Raw genomic sequence first — 22,189 nt, 5'->3', positions numbered from 1 at the left:
AGAACCACAGGTTTTTAAGAATGTATTTATGGCCGGCGCCGCGGCTCAATAGGCTAATCCGCCTATTGACAGTTCTAGTCCTGGTCGGGGCACTGGATTCTGTCCTGGTTGCCCCTCTTCCAGTCCAGCTCTCTGCTCTGGCCTGGGAAGGCAGTGGAGGATGGCCCAAGTGCTTGGGCCCTGCATCCCATGGGAGACCAGGATAAGTACCTGGCTCCTGCCTTCGGATCAGCGTGGTGCATCGACCATAGCACACCGGCCGCAGTGGCCATTGGAGGGTGAACCAACAGTAAAGGACGACCTTTCTCTCTGTCTCTCTCTAGCTCTCTATCCACTCTGCCTGTCAAAAAATAAAAAAATAAAAATTAAAAAAAAGAACATATTTATGAGCTCTTAGTTTTGTTCATAAAGTCTTCACTGGTGTGAAGTGGAGCCCACTTGTCAGAAGGAAAACAATTCTCTTTTTGCCTTTTATGCAGAACATATTAATGGTTCAGACTTACTGTTTCCATGGACCCTTTCAGTCCCTGTAGATCCACCAGTAGTGTGTTCTCTGATTTCTTCATTCTCCTTCCATCATGATGGCTTTGCTCTTTTCCCCTCTCTCTTCCACACCATTGTTCTCTGGGTCTTGGACGAGTAGCATCTGATCTTAGCTGTCATTCCTAGAGAAGGATTTATTCAAACCTTCTAGATAATTCCAAATAAGCATGTAAAGGTCAAAAGGGACAATAATACCTAGATAACTCATACTGACCTTTTCTAATAGCGCTAACAAACATCCCTGCTTGCTAAGTTCAGCAATGCATGCTGACAGTAGTACATAGAGAAGTGGAAAGGAGGGAAATAAAAAAATTAATATTATTTCAGTATTAATTAATTTTAAGAATTTCACGATGATGAAAACGTATCAATCAGAAGAATAAATACAGTGTGATGTGATTTGAGTAAAGAGCTAGTATTGTTGTATCTTATAGCCACAGTCTTCCTGGAGTTTTGGAAAAGGAGAAGAAGTATACTGACATATACTTGGGACCTTATGGAATGGGAAGAAGAAGAGGTAAGAGGTTAGAAACCTGGAGATAAGGAAATTGGGATATCAAATGCAGAACATTATTGACTATTCTGACATCCAAGCTAGAAGCAGGTACACACCATTAGATTTTTGTTTGATCTTTTCATTAACAATTATTTTACTTCATTAAGATAATAGAGATTAATGACAAAGATTTATTTTTGAAACCATTTCTATGATGTTTCTTTAATTATACTAGTGGGCAATTGTACTAATTAAAATATAGCTTAGGATTATTTAGAAAATAATTTCATTCTTTTTTTAAAAAATTCTTTTTTTGTGAATACTTAATATAATGTAGGCCAAATTTAGGAGTTTTATATAAGCTCTTGGAGGCATCTTCCTAAATCTGTGGCTTTGATGATTAGACAACTTTCATTTCACAGGAAACACTTCGTCCCCAGTTTGAAGCCAAGTATTACAAGATGGAGGTTGTTAATCCCATCACAGGAAAACCTGAGCCACATCAGCCCTCTTCAGACAAAATCAGTCGTCTTCTTGTTTCTGTCTCAGGAATATTCTTCATGGTAATGTATAACCATCAATATCAGAGAGTTGTGGAATTCCAGGTTTCGAAGGAAGATCTCTGATACCAACTCATTTTGTGACCCTGAGAATATAAGAAAACTATTTCAACCTTGGTAATACATGCAGTTAAACAAGACAGAAACCATAGCAAGGTGTGAAGATTTCATAAAAGGAAATTGTGCACCTCTGTAAATGAAACATTCATTGGGAGAAACAGAGATCAATCACCCAAGATAAAACGGAAGTTGCATGGGTTTCCTTGATGAATTAGATATCCTGTATTAAAACCAAACATACCACCAGTTGATTTATCAGAGTGAGTCAGGGGCTCGGTGATACAGGAATCAACTGAGTAAAGCCAGTTTGGGGTTCTAACAACAGAATAAATGAAAGAGACTTATGGAAGCTCTCAGATCAAGTTGAAACCTCCTAGGCTTAAGGCATTCATGATTGACAAGAGTTTTTCCAGGCCTATTACTACCCAAAACTGTGTAATATACTTGCATAACAGAAATACCACCTGCTCAAGCATTTCTTTTAGATGGAGATGTCTACGTTTTCAGCAGTTTTGTGAGTTGAGTTGAATTGAAGAGTAGAGTCATTATAAAAAAATTTAAAAAACATAAGGATTCCATCTGAAAGAGGAAATTTAACTTAATTTGGATTTTAAGTGTGATAATTTTGTTATACTAAAAAAACTTAAGTATTCTGGGGTTTTTGTTTTCAAAGTTATTTATTTTAAATTATGGATTAAACTAAGTGTATTTATGGTGTACCATATGATGTTTTGAAATATATATACACTGTAGATGTTTAGATACAGCTAATTCAAACATATACTACCTCACATAGTTATCATTATAAAATTTTAACCTCACACTATTTATTTTTTACTGTAATGTTGCTACTTCCTTAGTGGGGCAAATTAAATCTGTGAATCCTCTCTTGAAAAGGTAAATACCTTCAACTGTTGAGGTAGTGTATGTGATCTCTGGTCTTGCTTTTGAGTTGTCAATGATGTAAGATATAGTTAACTTCTCTGTTCTCCTATATTGTAGATTTCCTTGGTGATTACTGCAGTGTTTGCAGTAGTGGTGTATCGCCTTGTTGTCATGGAACAATTTGCATCATTTAAGTGGAATTTCATCAAACAACACTGGCAGTTTGCAACATCTGCTGCTGCTGTCTGTATCAATTTTATAATTATTATGCTGCTGAATCTTGTAAGTGTTTATAATGTTATTTTTCAATAGATAAAACCAAATTGGAAAAGGGAATGATACACGGTTATTTTATATTTGGGATATATTTAAATGGAAACCAAAATAAGACCAAGCTGTATTTATGGCAAAGACAGCTCAGTTTAACTAAGAACATTTTATCTACATGTTTTAGATGATAGATTTCTGAAATGAAAAACTAATACTAGTTGTATTGCACTTCCTGTCTTTTTTTTGTCTATAATGTAGATGAATGATAATTTCTACTCATTTTCTAGTGTATGTTAGAGGTGGTGTTATACTTTTCTTAGGCAAATAATGGATTGTTTGGATTAGAAAACTGCTCAAACATACTCAATCTCAATGGAGAATCTGTTGGAAATATATGGGAAAATCTGTTTGAAAGTGAAGACTTGTCATCTCCAAGGTCTGATTTGAAATATCAAATAATCAGAAGGCTACTCCAGCTTCATTCCAGTTTTCCATTTCTGGAATTTCTCTCTCTCTCTCTCTCTCTCTCTCTCTCACTCTCTCTCTCTCCCCTCTCCCTTTTTTCTCTCCCCCTCAATAAATTTAAGGTAGTACAATAGTTAAGATATTGTATTATAGTCTTACTGTCTTCAGTTTTAAGTTTAATTTTAAGACGAGCTATTACTTACAGTGTCTCCAAACATGTCATGCAATACTTTAATTTAATTTATTCCTTTGGCTCATAGATTAAGGTGTACAATAAACATCAAAAGTATATAATGCTAAAACTAGAAAATCTGCACAGTAGTATGTACAAGGTAGGATAAGTTGTACAGCACACAGATGCCATATGGAAGAGTCATTTACAGCATAGACACTCTAAATACATATATTTATCATGCACATTTTCTGAAAGATAATAAAATACCTTGTTTCTAAGAATATCAGTGTATTATGATGATTTTCCGAAGTAGACCAGAGGTTGCTGCAGTTGACCTCATTATTTCAGTGACAAAAACTAAGTAATTTGTTTATTTCTAGATAACCCTAAGAGTCAGTCTGATTGTAAGTGGACTTATCTTCAGTAGGTTAGTTATAAAAATAACTGGCCATAGACATACTATCCAAGATCTATATTCTATTATTTAGAATCTAGGACTCAAGACACAATAAAGAATAAATGATTTTTGAAATACAAGGAACCCTGGAAAGGGTGAGAAAGAAGGCGTTAGATGAAATGAAATATTGGGGTTCAGAGACTGGATGGGAAGACTTGAAGAGAAGAGAGAGTATCTCTCCTGTGATAGGACAACAAATAGCAGAAAGGGAACTGTCTTTTGGAGAAATTCATAGTGCAAATACATAGAGGCATAGAACTACGTGGGAGTTTTTTTGGGAAGTGATAAAAAAGTATGTTTAGAAGAATAAAGAAAATGAGATGAGGGACGTACATCAGTGTGCAGCTGTGGAGAACTTGAGAGCACATAGGGACTATGAACAGAATCTTTCTGCTCTCCTACTCCTGTGGGCAGTTAGGATCTGTAAGGGACACAGTACTTGGTCAGTAAATAGCCACCAATCACCTTATCAGATACATTGATAGATGTAGAGGAGATTAAAATATCATATATTATTACTACATAATTAAAATGCTGATAAACTTGTAACTTAAAAAAATACAAAACTTACTGTGAAGAAAAATAAATCACAAAATACTTAGAGTAAAAATAGTCTGGAGTAGAATACCAATCATGGCAGAAACTGCAAAAAAAATTACAAATTACTAATTCTGTCTCACCAAAGGCACTACATTTTTATTTACAAAGTTAAAAAAGTTTCTCCTTCACAAAATAATCCAAAATTTAGACAAAGATATAAAACTTCCTAGGCAAACATAGAGCTGATTTTTAAACTATATCTGCTAAGGATAGTATAAAAACTCAAACTCAGGAGCGTGTACATCCACATGGACAATAATTCCAAGTACACATTAATACAATATCAGGAGTTATTGGTAAAAAGTAAGATAACATGTGATGTTTATTTTCTTTAAATGTTGTCTGATTTTTATCTAATATATACAATTTTCTAGATTTTCTATAATAAACTTCTATTAAAACTAGCCAACCCCAAATTTTGATATTAATTCCTGATATTTTACATTCAAGAAATCGACAATGATACAGTCTTAAATTTATGTAGAAGATTTATTATATTATTATTTAGATTTGCAAAAATTAGAAAAGAGATCTCCATAAATGACCAACAGTAAGAGAATGCTAATTCAAATTGTATTTAATGGAGTATTATATGAACTATTAGAATGGTGTTTTATATATCTTAAGGACTTAAAATACAGAAAAAGAATGTTGAATTTTTTCTGATTCTGGTTTTCCATAATACACACACTAGCACACACACCAGGATTTTGAAACTGTAGGGAATGCCAATCAAATGTTAACAGTTTTCATCTATCATAAGGGAAATGATATGTGAAATACAGTTTTCACTTAATATAGCTGTTTCTGATCTTACAAATAGTTATTCCTGCACACATGTGTTGATTCACAGCCAGGAAAAAATGTACATAAATTTTGCTTTTAAAAAAATCTACCATGTTATAACTGGAATAAATGAAAAATAGAATGCACATATACACGATATATTATATATATGTACATGATATATATATATATATGATATATATATGTATATGACCTCTAAAACTGCAGCCATGTGGGTAGCAACTTTGGTCCACTTTGTAGATTTTTTCTTTTACCCATAAAAAAATGATTTCTCAGTGACTCAGCAACATGCCAAAATTGGGCTTCCCTCTGTACATTGTCTTTCTTGATACTATAGTTCCTCTCATTGTCCTGACAAAAATCAGTGGACTCTGGACACATGCAAAGCAGATTAATTCATATGTGTGATTTGGACCATAAACTTTAATTTTTTGATATTTCAAATGAAAATGAAATTAACATATTGGATTATGAAAAGATTAAATGAGATTCTCTTCTAGAGCGTAGAAAAGAGTAATAGTACAAACTTTTCCATCTATATTTGCTTCTTTTTGACATTTTATAATTTTATTTCCATTTATAAGTTATTTATTTCCCTTCTTACAAGATTTTGAAAGGTTGACAATTCTTTCTTTGGTCTTTCAAAATTCTTCGGAGCATTGGTACGTTGATTTTTGTTTAAATGTTTTGGTTACTTAGTCATAAGCATTAAAATACCCAGTCATGTTTGCAGAAAGAGAATCACATGCATTTATTGTGCTACATTGTACAAAATACATACCATAAATCTATTGTGTGTTGGAAGTAATTTATATTAATAGCTTTATGTTCCTTTATTCTCGTGCTCTCCAATTAATATTGCCTTCAAAAGAGCACCCTGTATTCCTGTGTTTATTTGGTGATTTGTTTCAAAGACCTTCTGAACTTCAAAAACATTTTAAGTAAATTCATGGACGGACCTAGTATTTTTGAAGATGGGGAGTATTTCTTTTTAATTTAATTCAATTTTTAAAAATTTACTTATTTAAAGAGAGCAGATTTCATGTATCTCATGTATACAATTTTAAGCACATAATGATACTTCCCATCCTCTGCCTCTTCTCCCTCCCCCCTCTTTCCTTTCTTGTTTTTTTTTTTCCATTTAATTTTTCAATAACATCTTTTCAAATTACTTCATAGCCACAGGCTTAATCCTCCACTAGATAAAGAACAAGTAGAAAGCAGAAAGACTTCTGTGTGTGCTCCACAAGGAGTATTGCACAGAAAAGGAAAATGAGGAAGTCAGGTGTTAAGTAATTTTTGCTTAGGAACACAAGCATGGCATTTCTGGGAACAGAAACTCAAAGTCCAGGCTTCCATCCCTGCTTCCATCCCTACTTCCTACCTGGTGGAACAACTATCTCAATCAAGCAGAAGAACTTATCAGACCAAGCTCATGATCAACACCTGCATTTGAATAAAATGGGAGCTTGGCCACCAAATATTTTCTTATGGAAGAGTTCTATTTTCATTGATATTGTGAGTATCAGAATCTGGCTGAACTTTTTCCAAGATGTACCAGATTCTGGTTTAATATTCCAGTGGCTGCTGCTTCTTTTTTTTAAAGATTTATTTATTTATTTATTTGAAAGACAGAGTTACACAGAGAGAGGAGAGGCAGAGAGAGAGAGAGGTCTTCCGTCCAATGGTTCACTCCCCAGATGGCCGCAACGGCCGGAGCTGCTCCGATCTGAAGCCAGGAGCCGGGAGCTTCCTCTGGTCTCCCACGTGGGTGCAGGGGCCCAACGACTTGGGCCATCTTCTACTGCTATCCCAGGCCATAGCAGAGAGCTGGAAGGGGAGAGGAGCAGCTGGGACTAGAACCGGCGCCCATATGGGATGCTGGCGCTTCAGGCCAGGGCGTTAATCTGCTACACCACAGCGCCAGCTCCCTCCAGTTGCTTCTTATCAATCCTTTAAACTCTGACTGCTCCACCTCCTACCCCTATCTTCAGTCACCACCCCATACCTAGGATCATAGTCAGCTCTCATAGTGCAATTCTCTCTCTCTCTCTCTCTCTCCTCTCTCTCTCCTTTCTCTTCTCTCTTTATCTCTCTCTCCGCCCCCCCCCCCAACCTCCCCCCGCCAAATGCTACTTGTTCTCACTAAGTTCATTCTTTGGTGAATCTAATGTATTCTCACTTCCAGACAATTTTTATTTTATGGAAAATAAAGACTGAACTTGGTAAAGTGGATCTCTAATTGTAGCAATGAGACCTCTGAAGGCAAGTGAGGATCATACTCTCATAAATTCAGTCTTTTGAGATCAGCAAAAACCACACTGTCTCCTCTTCATTGAATATCAGAGCCCATGTAACTTTGTAGTGCCATAAAGTAATCATCCTTAACTCCTGTGAAAAGTCAGGAACTTATTTTTTTTTTAAAGTTTATTTCTACCTGTTGAGCATTTTAACAAAAAGATTCAGGGATTACTTGAAGTAAAAGAGACCAAAAATAACCTCTATGTTGCTAACTACGGAGAAGATTTTAAAATGGATTTGATATAAATCAATTAAATTAAGCAACCAACACATCTAATGGGAAAAATGTTATATTCCTCATATTTAATCAGTGTAAAATAATAATGCTGTTCTGTATGTGTTTATTGGTTTCCTACTCAGGATATTAAAGCACTACATAGACTATACAGCCCTCCTGCTTTACCTGAATACATAGGAATAATTTAAGGGCATAATCAAATAAAGGTAGATTAAAACCATAGTGTCAAATATTATGCCACCAATTGTGTTCATCTACAAAAAAGAATGCTACCTCCTATTGTGATATTTTGAGATCAGAACTAAATATACATTTAATAAAATTGTGCTTTGGTTTCTTTATTTTTTTTTTCTTTTGGATCACTATGTCACCATTTCCCCTGAAGGAAAGACATGGCCTTATTCAAAATATTCTATTGCAATAATGTGCTTTTCAGCTTTAATCCATATACATGAGATTATAAAATGAAGATATGATGGGCCAGCACTGTGGCCTAGTGAGTAAAGCCTCTGCCTGTGGTACCAGCATCCCATATGGGTACTGGATCATGTCCCAGCTGCTCCACTTCTGATCCAGCTCTCTGCTATGGCCTGGGAAAAGAGTGGAAGATGACTCAAGTCCTTGGGTCCCTGCAGCCCTGTGGGAGACTCTGAGGAAGTTCCAGGCTCCTGGCTTTGAATCATCCCAATTCTGTTCTTTGCAGCCATTTGATGAGTGAACCAGCAGATCAAAGGTCTTTCTCTCTCCCTCTCCCTCTCTCCCTCTCTCTCTCTCTCCCCCCCACCTCTCTCCCTCTCTCCCACTCCCTCTCTCTCTCCCTCTCTCTCTTCCTCTCTCTCTTCCTCTGCATTTCTGTAACTCTGCCTTTCAAATAAATAAATAAATCTTAAAAAAGAGATGAAGACATGGCAAAATATTTCAAAACAATCAAGTTTTTTTTAATCAGAAACTTTTAAAGAATAGAGTACACAGTCAGAAACTCTAAGCCATTCTTCATAATTTTTTATCTCCTTTATCCTATCAGTTACTGTTGTGAATTTGTTTCTGTGACTTCTCTTTGATCCATTTCCTGCTCACCATCCTCATTTCTACATCCTTAGTTTAGTTCAACTACTTGTCCTTTTCAGTTTGTGACATTAAAGAAACTTTTAACTGGTTTATCTTCACCTCTTCTTATCTCCCTTGCTCACAACTGTTGGAAGGATCTTTCTAAACTGCAAATTTGATCATTTTATTTTTTTACTTGAGACTGTTTAATGAATGCCCATTGCTTCTGATATAAATTATAAAGCCATTAACCTGGCCCAGGAGGCCTTAGAGCTGGCTTCTGCTCTGTTCTCATGTAGGGTTGCATCTCACTTCACCCTTTCCCTGTCTGCACTGCAGCCTACAGAACCACTTTCATTTGTCCCTCTGGCACTTTGACTTCATACCCTGAGTTCACAGGGTTTCCTCAGCCTGCAATGCCCTTTTCTCTTTTGTTTCCCTGGAGAATATCTCTTTATCTTTAAAATTCCAGTTAAAGATCTTCTCCTCCATCAAGCTTTTTCTCAGTCTTCTATGTAGACTTGCATAATCTCTTCTTTGTTTTTATCCTGCTCACAAGGTACTTGGACATTTCTGTTCTCCCTCTTATCAGATTCTGCTGGAAGAACAAAGCAATACTTTTTGTGAATAGTCTTCTGTTATAGTTCTTAGGAGGTTATGTCTTTTCTTCAGCTAACCAAGTGCAAGCTCCTTCCAAGCACAGACTGAGTTTCTTGCTTTTCTATTTAAATATAGGTCTCTACTTAATGCTTCAAAGCTGGCTACAATATAACCTTTGCATAAATTTGAAATATGTTATTCTCCAAATAGCCTGGCTAGCATCTATCATATTATATATCCTCATGATTCTTTTTTACTTATTATATTTTAATGTCTTTTAAGTTTGCCACTTTTCTTTGAATTCAAACTAATAACCGAATTTAAATATTCTTTAAATAACGCAAAATTTGTAGATCATGGCATCCTAAATAATTATTCAATTAGAGAGAAAGATATGGGTCAATATAATAAAAGTTTGATAGCATATCTATGTTACAGATCATGAAAGCAACTTTAACTTTATTCTTACTGTGAATTAAATCACCTGGAAAACTACAGATCCTTTAGTCCCATTCAGAATCTGCTTTGTGAGGTTAAGCAAAATTTATTTATAACAAAATATTTAAAATTACTTGGTGGTGTTTCTGATCCTGTTAGGCCCTAAAATAGAATTACAAAATAATTCAGTTAAAAGTCCTAATGGAATTTATGTGGACAACAACTATGATAAAAAAAAAAAAAAAACCCTCCTGAAATCAAATTATCAGTAACAGTAATTAAAACTTCAGTTTATTATTTTTGACATTCCATTCCTGAGCAGCATAACTTAAATCCAGGAAGATGGAATTTGAAATCATGTGTTGCTCTTTCCAAATTCTGTCCTGTTTATTTTGCTGCTACCCAAATATAGCATGATATTAAGGATGAGATAAGTAGCATATCAAGAAATACTTCCAAAAGTTTTTATGAAGTAAAAAATGTGAAATTATTTTAAAAATGTATGTTTGTTGTTGCTTTCACTGAAACCTGAACTAATTTTGTCATATTACATCATCATAGCAACTGTCTGGCCTCATGACTAATGTATAAATTTTAAGAAAAAGCTAGAAACATCATTTTTCATTTAAATATCTAGGATTAGGTCAATTAAAGCACTGAAGCATAGTGAATGAAAGAGTGAGCTCCTTTTAGTATTCCTTCCCTCATTTAACAATTTACGGATTGTGCATGGAGAACATCATAACGAAAACATACACACACAAATGCAGTCCCTAACCAAATGTGGCTAATATAAGTCCCCAATTCTGGTTCAAGCCTCTTCCCCATTGTTCAGCCATTTTAACCTCTAGATCCAGAACATTCACTCGTATGCATTTTTTCACAGGCCTTGTTACTTTCCTTAATACCTGGTTACCACTGGATACCAATTACAGTGCAAATAGGTTATTATGGACCAGGGTAGATCAAAGGCTTGATCCATACATCTTAAAGAGGAAAGGCTGTAATGCCAAGTGACTCATTTAATAAGAGGGCTTACTCTTAAAAATATTTATTTGTTTAGTTCGTTCATGTCCATGCCCATGGTTTCTAGAAATTCAGAAAAGTAAATTACTGGGAAAGAAAAGTAACCTTCCGATTCTGCAAAAGCCGGTTTGGAGTTTGTTTTTGGGAGTGAAGGTTAGATTGTGGGCTCTGACTCAGAAGTCCACTACATGAGTGTAGAACTTCCTGGTGTACCCTCCACAACACCTATGCCCTTCCCTGCCCTTGCTGTCCTTTTCCCCACCAACTGATTTCTGCCCTATACCCCACACAAGGCTTTTACAGGGAAGATAACTTCTCAGCCCAGAGTGAATTCTAAAATCCTTACTGTGGCCAATGAGGCTTCCCCAAAGCGTTTCCCTCTGAGAAGTCTCTGACTCCCTTCCCACCACTTTGCTCTGTAGTTGCTGCCACTCCTAACTCTCTAACCTCCTTGCCCTTGGAGGAATTCATCAAATCCATGCCAGTCTCAGGGCCTCTGCATTACTGTGTCTTTGTCTGGAGGGTGTTGACTTAGCCCAGCTTTCCGCAGGACTCCCTGCTGCACTTCATGCAGGTTTCTGCTCAAAGGTCAGCCCAAGAAAGGCTTCCCTGATCACTCTCCAGAACAGGACAATAACAACCAGTGCTCTATCCGCCAGCCTGCTTTCTTTGTCTTCGTGGTGCCTTGCATACCTGTTTGTTTGCCATTTGTTTCCATCCCCCAGGATTTCAGTTCCAGCAAAGTGGAGACTATGCTTGGTTGGTTGATTGTCATTTCGTTCCTCAAATGCTGCATTATCTAGAAATCCTTAACAAATGTTTTAACCTAATTAATATATATGAATGAGAGAATGTCAGTTTACTCAATGTAGTAATGGGTAATATTTTTTTATTTAAAAAAAGATTTATTTATTTATTTGAAACAGTTACAGAGAGGAAGAGGCAGAAGCAGAAAAAAAGAGGGAGAGAGAGAGATCTTCCAACAGCTAATTCACTCTCCAAATGTCCCCAGAGCTGGGGCTGAGCCAGGCAGAAGCCAGGAGCCAGGAACTTCATCGGGATCTCCCATGTGGGTGCAGGGTCACAAGGACTTGAGCGATTTCCGTTGCTTTCCCAGATGCATTAGCAGGGAGCTGGATTGATGGAGCAGCCAGGACTCAAACTGGTGCCCATATGGTATGCCGGTGCTGCTTACGGCAGCTTTACCCCCATGCCTCAGTGTTGCCTTAATAGGTGGCTTTTAGAAATGTAAGTTCTCCAACACAGTGTCATGAGTGTGTGTGTATGTATGTGCGTGTGTAAGTAGAGACCATAAGAATTACTTAACCCTGAGCCTCTTCATCTGCCCCTCTCCCAAATACATGGTCCAGCACACACATCATGGATACACATACAACTTACCTTGCCAAAGTGATTGCTGTTACACACAATACATTTGGATATATTTAAATCATAGTTTCTTCCTGCATTTTGTAGTTTTGAAGTTAAGTCACTCTGAGTGAACTGATTTTGTAATGCGTTATCATGATGGTACCCGTTGACCATAATATTGGATTGTAGGATGATATTGGTTCTCAATACTCCAGAAAGCTCCCAAACATCTATAGAGCATCCTTTGTGATTTATAACATTCCTCCAAGGTTACTGTAATCCTTTGGGGCATTAGCTTCAAGGATTTCCATCCAAGGCTTGCAGGTAGACTTTCTGTGGTAAGTATTGTCAAAAGTCTGAAACTATGTGAAAAGGCATGGCGTATAGATGCTGCAGAAGAGCCACAAGGGCAAACCTCAGCCTTTCTGCCTGCATGGTAGTGTCATCTCTGGAAAGATGCCTGGTATTCTAATCTTAGTTTCCTGTTCTGTAAATGGAGATTATACCTACTTGACAAAATTGTTGTTTATGCAAAACAACTTATATGATGCACCATTTGACAATAACTAAACAACCTAAATGGCACTAATTAGCAGAACTAAGCTTCGGTCCCTGTGAAGGCACTTAACTCAGTGCTAGAGGCACAATAGCTGCCCAAGTACAATTTGTTGGTTGATCAAATCCATCCTGTCATATTCCTTGAAGATATTACTACAATCATCATATTTGATAAATTGGGCATAGAAAAGAGCAAGTTAAAATAAAGGTAACTTTGTGCTCAAGAATTTTAGATAATCATTTTAAAAATTGAAAATGACAGCTTATAAGTACCTAAAATAAAAGTAAATAAAACAAAAACCTGCACTAAGGGTAGAAAGAGGCTTTGTACTCGTTGTGATCTTCGTGGTTCCAGACAACACTGCTAATCTTAGCAAGAGGTATGTTATAATCACAGCTAAAAGAATTATCATAATACTTCTATTGAAAGAACTGTCAGGGAAGGTAAACAACCCTCAAAGTGGGTAGATATGTACCTTTGAATTTTGCATGCCAACAGACAGTATTATTACAACTATTATTCTAAGCTATATTTTTGAACTATGTTTTTATATAGCAATAGCCACATGCACATGCATATACCCACAAACACATACCACTCTTCTCTCTATGGAAAAAACATGTTTACTCGGAAAATTGTGAAATCTGTGTCTCTTATTTGAGTCTATATAAATGGTGGTCAGAGGAATCTGTAGAAGTAGAAAATGAAAATTTTGTCAGAAAAATATGTTGTGCCTCTGATTTACAGGTTCAACAGGTTTAACTTATGATTCTCTTTTAAATAATCACCAAAACTATTTTGTTCTTAAGGAATGCAAGCTTGAGCATTGTTTTGTCTGGAAAATTCAATCATGTAGAATTCAAACTTCCATATAGCATTCTGTTTTAGTAAAAAAGACTGTATAATTTGAAGAAAAAAATCCCAGGCCAGCCATTAACCAACTGAATGACTTCTGGGTGTTTTATTTTTGATCTTGTTTGTAAAGTGGTTTATAAAATGGATATAAAGATAGCTACCAGGAAAGACTTATTATTACAGACAACAACTGTGTCTATCCATTTATCTATTTTCAAATGCATTTTATCATATACCTTTTTTTATTAATGTATATAATAAGCACTGTATAACTAGTTTTAATAAATGTTTCTATATGACTGAAAATGTGATCATTTTACACAATACACTTTGTTTCCTTGAATAGTGTAAGTACTAGCATTTTCTAAATAAAAATATAATTGACTATCTACTCTCTTCTATTATAGGCTTATGAAAAAATTGCTTACCTTCTCACAAATTTAGGTAAGTTTATTTTTCTTTTCTCTCTAGTAAGAAACCAACATACAGGTATATCAGTCTAGATTCCCTGTATATATTTTAGCATTTTTAATGCCTTCGGTTATATAATTATATATTATAAAAATCAGAGAGGTCATGTAGAGGTTGATCTATATTGAGCAACAATAGAGATGTAATTCATGTGGTTTCAAAACATCTAGTATTAGAAATAAGTAAAATGTGATTCTCACTACTTGGAATTCCTATTTTTCCAACTTTTCAGTTCTTTTAGTTATTTCCTCAATGTATTTTATGAAAATATTATTAAATATGCACATAATTTGAAAAGACGAAACGTTATTAAGAGATTTCTAATAAAAATCTGTCTTTTGTCACATTACCCATTTCTGTTTTATATACCCTGGAGGCAGCTACCTTTTAATATTTTGTAAATTTCTTGTTATTTCCCAACCTATTTCTAATCATGTGCTTCTACTCCTATTATTGGATTTTACCAGTGGAAATCTATTTCCTTCCGATTATAAAAGCATTAGTTTAAGAACTTATCACCTAGTATTCCCTGCAGTACTTTATCCTGCATACGGCCCCATTCCTCACTGGATACACACAAACTTCATTTCTCCTCTTTCTGAAGTGTCAGCATTTTAACCAAATTAATATTTAATTTTCACATCATTGTGTCCATGTAAGGTTTTCATATCTAAAGTGTGATATGTACTCTGATATGTTTTAGTATCATGGTACTCAAGGCATTACTGATTTTTTTCTTGCTATGTGATTTATGTCCTTTCCTTAATTTATCCCAAGCCTTTTTCCAAAATGCTCTGTTTTCTCTGAATCTATTAAAACATGTTAGATGTTCTAGACTTGTGGTGACTTCCTAGAGTTAACTTCTTGAGCCCTATATCTACTCCAGTCTACATGGGGTACCTTCTATGCTTAGGCCACCTGTATGCTGGCTGGCTTTTACCAACAATGTAATAATGCCTCTCACCATTTTTCTTAGTTGGATGCTACTTCACCAGTCTTTTGTCTTCTGTCTTGGCTTAATTCCTTATTTTTCTACCTGTATGTAAATTTCTTGGAACTTCGCATCTCTGAAAATATCTTTATTCTATTCTTAAGCTTGTTTTTGGTTTTCCTTGATACAAAATTCTAAGCCGGGACTAGTTTTCCCTTCGATTTAAAAACTATTTTATCATCTAATTATTTAAAATTTTTAGTTAACATGTAACATTTGTACATTTTTATCAGATTGAGTGCAATTTTTCAACACATGTATGCAGTAAAAATAGATCAAACCAGGCACACCAGTTTCATTTCTTTATCTTTTCTTTAATTTGGAACATAAACACCTCATTTCTTACAGTTCTTTAAGCAGGATATAATATATCATTGTGAAGTACAGTTACCCCACTGTGTCTTGCAACATTATAACTTTGTAGGAGTAACAAATTCCTTTGGATTTTCGAAGGAACTTCTTACTTTTCTAGATGCCAGCATCACGATTGAGAAACTGCTACAAACTGATCCCCAGTTCCTTGCCTGTGACCTGCTTTGATTTTCATTTATTTCCTCAAGATTTCACACTGATGTACTTTGGTCAGAGCTTTAATCATTCTTTATGTTAGATACTGAGTGCATCCCATCAATTTGTGTATCTGTTGTGTTCCCCAGGAAGCAGACACTCAAAAGGAGGTAGGCATGCAAGAGTTTTATTAGGGAATAACTTGAAAAACATAAGTGGTAAGAGCAGGATAGGGTAGGGAGAGCTTTACACAGCAACACAGAGCTGGTGGTTTTAACTAACACAGTGGGGAACTCGAGGAAGAACATTTCAAAGCAGAAGAACATAACCTTGGTTCTAATTGCCAAAGTCCCAGTATCCCTGTCCTTGCTGAATTACTGGTTCGTTGCTGCCTGGCAAGCAAGAGGTCTTGGTCTGAAAGCTGGTCTAGCCCAACAGTGAAAACACCTGGGGGCTGTTAAGTAACTACACACTTTGCTTTTGGACAGCAGGTTCGGCTGGAATAGAAATCCTAGTGGCACATCTCCTTAATTGCCATAACCTGGAAAGTCAGAAACTTCACTTCTGGGAAATTTTGTATATTGTTTGTTTGATAGTTTCCTTCCCTCCTCCCTTTTCTTTCTTTCTGAAGCTCTTTATAGTCAGATGTTTCTTGACACATCCTTTAATATTATTTCTTTCCTTGCTCATTTACTACCATTTTTCTCAGAGTTTTTTTTGTTTTGTTTTGTTTTGTTTTGTTTTTTGACAGAGTTAGACGGTGAGAGAGAGAGGCAGAGAGAAAGGTCTTCCTTCCATTGGTTCACCCCCCAAATGGCCGCTATGGCTGGAACTACGCTGATCTGAAGCCAGGAGCCAGGAGCCTCCTCCTGGTCTCCCATGCAGGTGCAGAGGCCCAAGCACTTGGGCCATCCTCCACTGCCTTCCAGGCCACAGCGGAGAGCTGGACTGGAACAGGAGCAACCAGGACTAGAACCTGACGCCCATATGGGATGCTGGCGTCACAGGTGGAGGATTAACCAAGTGAGCCATGGCGCCAGCCCCATCTCAGAATTTTTTTCAAGAGTATGTCACCTTTATTTTCCCAGTCTTCTCTGGAATGTTTTGCATCTGCTCATATTTTACACTTCCTAGAATATGAAATACTTTCCGTCCTCTTAGTAGCCCTCTCCTATGTCATCTTGTTCTTTTTAACAGATCCGTGTTTCATGGAGGAAATATCATGTAATTGTTAATAATATAGAATGTGGAGTGAGAATGCGTGGGCTGAAAACTTATCTGTGATTTATGATAAGTGATTATATAATCATGATCAATTTATTTAGTCTCTTCTTGCCTCACATTCCTTATCAAAAGATAAAGATAGCATTTTCTATAAATATTGCATACCTAGTGTTATTTTGGAGTGACTGACACCCAATTACTGTCAAAAACATTCTTGCTACTAACCTCTGCTTTCTCTTTGAGGATAAATACTATGGGGGTTGGAGGATTTTTTTTCCTGATTTTTTTTTATTTTTCTTTTGGTTTTTAAGTAGTTTCTCTATGTTTCCAAGCTTCTCTTAAGTAAAAATTTTATGCTCAACAGATTAACAAATATTACTTTCAAACACTTGGTACATTGTCAAAACTTATCCATACAGTTTGGCCACCAAAAAAAAAAAAAAATAATGCAACTTTTTGCCCTAAAGCTGAAATCTTACAGGATACATTTGTAAATCATGCTGCATTAAATATAGAAATGGGAAAAAAACAAGAAGAATTTTAAAAATACCATTTATTTTTTAAATAAAAATTTGTGTTAAAGGATCAAATCACAAGCTAGAAGGAAATGACAGTGAGAGCACACATAACAAAACGTGTGGGGTTATGTGCTTACCAAATGTTCTTGCTGACTCACAGCAATAGTCACTCTTTTGGATGCCCTACAGACTCCTGCCAGTTGTAAATGCCATTCCCAATGACCTAGTCCCTCTTCCTTCCATATAACTGCGCTCATGTATTCTTTCGGTCTATATTTTGGTGAAATCAGATCTCATCTTTCTTTTTTTTTAATCTTTCTTGAATTCTTCAACTACATCAAAATATCAGAGGGACTTCTTTTTAAAATCATTTATTTGGAAACTGAGCTGAGACTGCAGTACATGCTGCCAATTTGATCCAATCTCTCTCATCTTCTTTTTTTTTTCCTTTGCATCATGGAAACATCAGACATGAGTTGACAGCATTCTTAGATATTATCTTACCTAAATCCCTCATTGCACAAATGGCAAAAATGTATTACAAAAATGTGAAGAGATCTGCTTTTGATTTCTTGCAATAGGGTAAGAATGAGACAAGAACTCAGCTCTTCTGATGGAAGCACCCCTCTTTTCTTTGACCATTCTGCTTCATTATACACACAAAATGTTCATTCTTCAAAGAACTCTGTGGACAATTTAGGTCTGTATATTGTGTATAAGTGTGTTTGAGTTAGTGACAGATTTATCCAATACTTATGGTTACTTCTACTGAAAATAGTAAATGTAATCTTGACAATGGTTTTATATTAATAACAGGGAACAATTTTATAGCTAGTGGGAAAGCATGATGGTAATCTTATTGGGTCATTTCATCAAATTTTTACAGCAGATATTATCATTCACACTTTGCAGACACAGGCATTAAAACTCAGAAACACTAAGTACATCATTGAACTAGGGTAGTACTAAACCAAAACTTGACCATGAGGCTTCTTCTGATTCCATGTGCACAGTTTGGTCACTCATCTACAGAAATGCAATTTATATTCTTTTTAGAATATCCTCGAACAGAATCTGAATGGGAAAACAGCTTTGCCTTGAAGATGTTCCTCTTCCAGTTTGTCAATTTAAACAGTTCTATCTTCTATATTGCTTTCTTTTTGGGGAGGTAAGTCACCTTTATGCGTTATTTTTGTGCACACACAGGGTCATCAGTTTCATTGTCCATTAATTAACAGAACTGGTAAATTCTTGTCTTCTACTTTGTAAATCTGTTAATCAGTCTTCACATGTATTCTCACTCAAATTACTTCTGATAGCCAAAACCTATTAATGTTGGCAAAAAGGAACCCTATTTGCCATATTTAAGTTGAATTAGAACCATCCATTAATCAGTAATGACTTCGTTAAAGAAGAAAATATTTTTTTTGTGTGTAACCTGGGGTTACAATTTTTTGTTTTCAAAGTTTGCTGTAAAATATGAAAAAGAGGCTTATTAATTTAATATTTCTAGTTTACATTCACTTAACACTCTACCCAGTGCCATGGAAACATACAGAAGCTAGAAAGATTTGAATCCAAACAATTCAGCAAATTCTTTTAATATTCATTAATTGGATGGGCAAGACATTAAAACTCTGCTTGTGAAAATGGAAAAAGTCATTTGGTTATTTTGAACTTTCTCAACCCATTGGTATTGCGTTCTTTGAATCATTTTGTCCTTTTTAGGTCAAGTACTTTGATGTTGTCTAAGCATAGCAAAAATGAATTGTTTGGGGACAAATTGTGCCAATGAACGTTTATATCTACCCACACACGCACTCTCTGTGATGTGTTAGTACATGTTCTTCAGTAATCTCCAGTTAACTACTAATTATCTAAAATGCCTTTTCACAGATTTGTAGGCCACCCAGGAAAATACAACAAACTTTTTAACCGGTGGAGACTGGAGGAAGTAAGTAGCCCTGTGAGGGTGGGTGAGAGGATGGACTTGGGCCACTGACCGTGGGAGTAAAGGGCCTTGGGAGAGAAGCTGAAGTTCAGGGAAGTCCAGGCAAGTTAAAGACATATTATTTTAGAGAAAAGTTCCCCTGAATTCAGAAAGGAAACAGTCACATATTTTCAAATTTGAAATACTAGAGCCTAATTTTACTAGTTTATAAATTAGTAAGAAACCAATCTAAAGAAAATGGGTTGAAGTATTATCCATACATAGAAATACAAAATGTCCAAACATCATATAAAATATTCCTTATCTCATTCATAATTAAAGATACCAAAATAAAAAGAAAAAATATTTTGACTATTATATTGCTTAAAATTAAAAATTTTCTGTTGGCAAAAGTCTGAGTGGAAGCATGATCATACACAACAAGCAGGGAGTGGAATTCTGAAGAACCACTCAGTCTCAGTGAGAATATACAATATGTTTATGTTTTTCCAGTTTTTTCTGTATCCTTTAAAATTATGTATTCATTTTTAATGTATTTGAGAGATATAGAGACACAGAATGTGAGAGATGCTGAGAGAGAGAGAGAGAGAGAGAGAGAGAGAGAGAGAGAACACTCCCATCTACTGATTCACTTCCCAAATGCCTCCTGGGGATGGAACAGGTAAAGTCAAGAGCCAGGAGCTCAATTCAGGTCCCTGATGTGAGTGACAAGAACCCAGGTATTTGAGCCATCACTTGCTGCCTTCCAGGGTGAGCATTAGAGGGAAAAGGAAATCAGAACCAGAGCTGGAACTAGAACCCCAGCACTCTGGTATGTTTTGCAAGAGTCCCAATGGAAAGTTTAATCACTATGCCAAACACTTTCCCCATTGTTCTTTACGTTTTTATTTTATTTTGATATTTTTCACAAAACTGTATAGAACTTTCTTTAGTGGATTTTACAATTTGTATCATGCTAAAATATTATTTCTCTAATACTTAGATATGTTTGACCATTAAGCATCTATTTTGCTGTAAAGAGTAGTTAAGCATTTTCTCCTCAACTGGAAGCCACATATTTGATAAAAATACATTATTTGATTTCAGCAAAATGAGATTCTAGATTTTCATATCATAACTTATAATTGTGTCTCTTTATGAGCTCTGCTCTATATCATTGGTCAGAATGTCTGTTACTTCTATAGTTCAAAATTATTTTAGTTATTCTAATATAAAATCCAGTTGAACATAAGATGGTGTTAGTAGAAGTCATAATATGACGAGTCTAAGAAAATACTCCTCAAAAACTGAGGAAACTGAGGGTGGAGGTATTTCCAGTCTTTATTTAAAAGGTTCCTTCAGTCTCAAGATAGAGGGAGCCTTCATTTATGTTATCCCAGAGCATTCTAGAAATTGATTGGAATATATGAATAGAACCTAAAGCTTCCTAAGAACTTATGTTTTATCATTGCAAACCTGACTCTTTGCCTTGATTCAGCCTCTCTGAATAGCCATTTCCTCATCCTAAATTGTCAGTAGTACTGTTTAAATTGCTAAGTTGCTTACAGATAAGAGGTAATTTACCTAACAAGCACAATCCTTGGTCTGAGACTATAAAAATTATATAAATTATTTCTGTAAAAATTCTATAAATTATCGCTGATCTTTATCAATGCTCTTTCTCCACTGCTATCTGGGTACTAATATTCTTTTGGCCAAAGACACACTCAGGCCTTTCTTAACCCCTGGACGGCCTAGATTCCCCAGATCCAACTTTCTTTCATGACCCAGAATGATGACTAAAGTACTGATCACCCCCCTTTTGGGGGATCCAAATTACTTTTTGCTGGAGTGTTCGGCTGGAGTTAGCAAGAGTAAAGTGGAGGATAGAGCACTTATAGCCACATAGATCTGCATACTGATGGTGCTTTTGTCACCAGTGATTTTGTTTAATTTGATATTTTGATTCTTAATTATGAAAGTAATAGACATCTTGATTTGTCTTTGAAAATTCAGGGGAAATGAGAATAGTATTTGTGTCAGGTAACTGTTATAGGGCAATCCTAAACATTTGTCACAAAATATATGATATGTGGTAGCCATTTCCAACAAATGATTACTTATTTTGAAAAAGGAATCAATTGACTTAACTATTTGGTATATGATCTACGTTAGAAATCATAGAAGTGTGCATATAAAAGGTATACATAATAGAATATTAGAATTGACCCTCTGAAATTATTCATATAAGTCATACTTATTGACATTACTGCATGACAGGCCTCTGCTGAACATTATGAAGTGTACAAATGAAGAAGTCCCTTTCTCTTCTTTGATTATGTTAATGATTTGAAGATAGGACATAACCATGAAAATTACATATTTTTTCTTGGATTCTTATAGTCTACATTCTAATCTTGTCCCATCCAGATGCATGATTGTAATATCTATAAGCTTCAACTCCTGCTTTTGTAAACTGGTAGTAAGAACAACTGCCTCAATATTGGCTGCTGATAGATTAAATTAGATTGCACATGTAAAATACCAGGAAAAATTAATGATAACCATTATAAAGCAAGAAAAATGTGTTATAATTTGGTTTAGAACATTTAGGAGCTGTCTAAACTGGCTGTGTGAATAGCTATATTATATTTTACATTAATATATTATGTAAATTCAATATTAAAGTTTTTAATAATAACTAGCATTTATTGAATGCTTTTACTGCATGCTAGCATGTTCCAACAATTGTTGCTAAGTGTTCTACTTATAGTCATTAAAATTAATCCTCACAG

The 22,189-nt window shown here is 35.4% G+C and overlaps 1 protein-coding gene across 1 annotated transcript in view; it reads left to right on the top strand.

Moving 5' to 3' along the window:
• The window catches only part of ANO3 (anoctamin 3), a 418,996-nt gene that overhangs the window by 365,784 nt on the left and 31,023 nt on the right, over positions 1-22,189 (top strand). Inside the window, 6 exon segments of the mRNA XM_062198061.1 lie at positions 978-1,060; positions 1,462-1,602; positions 2,662-2,826; positions 14,161-14,197; positions 18,521-18,632; positions 19,361-19,418. Coding sequence (XP_062054045.1) covers positions 978-1,060; positions 1,462-1,602; positions 2,662-2,826; positions 14,161-14,197; positions 18,521-18,632; positions 19,361-19,418 — 596 coding nt within the window.

Source organism: Lepus europaeus, chromosome 7 (assembly GCF_033115175.1).
Source record: "Lepus europaeus isolate LE1 chromosome 7, mLepTim1.pri, whole genome shotgun sequence".
Classification (NCBI taxonomy): Eukaryota; Metazoa; Chordata; class Mammalia; order Lagomorpha; family Leporidae; genus Lepus; species Lepus europaeus.
This window is presented reverse-complemented; position numbering and strand designations above follow the sequence as displayed.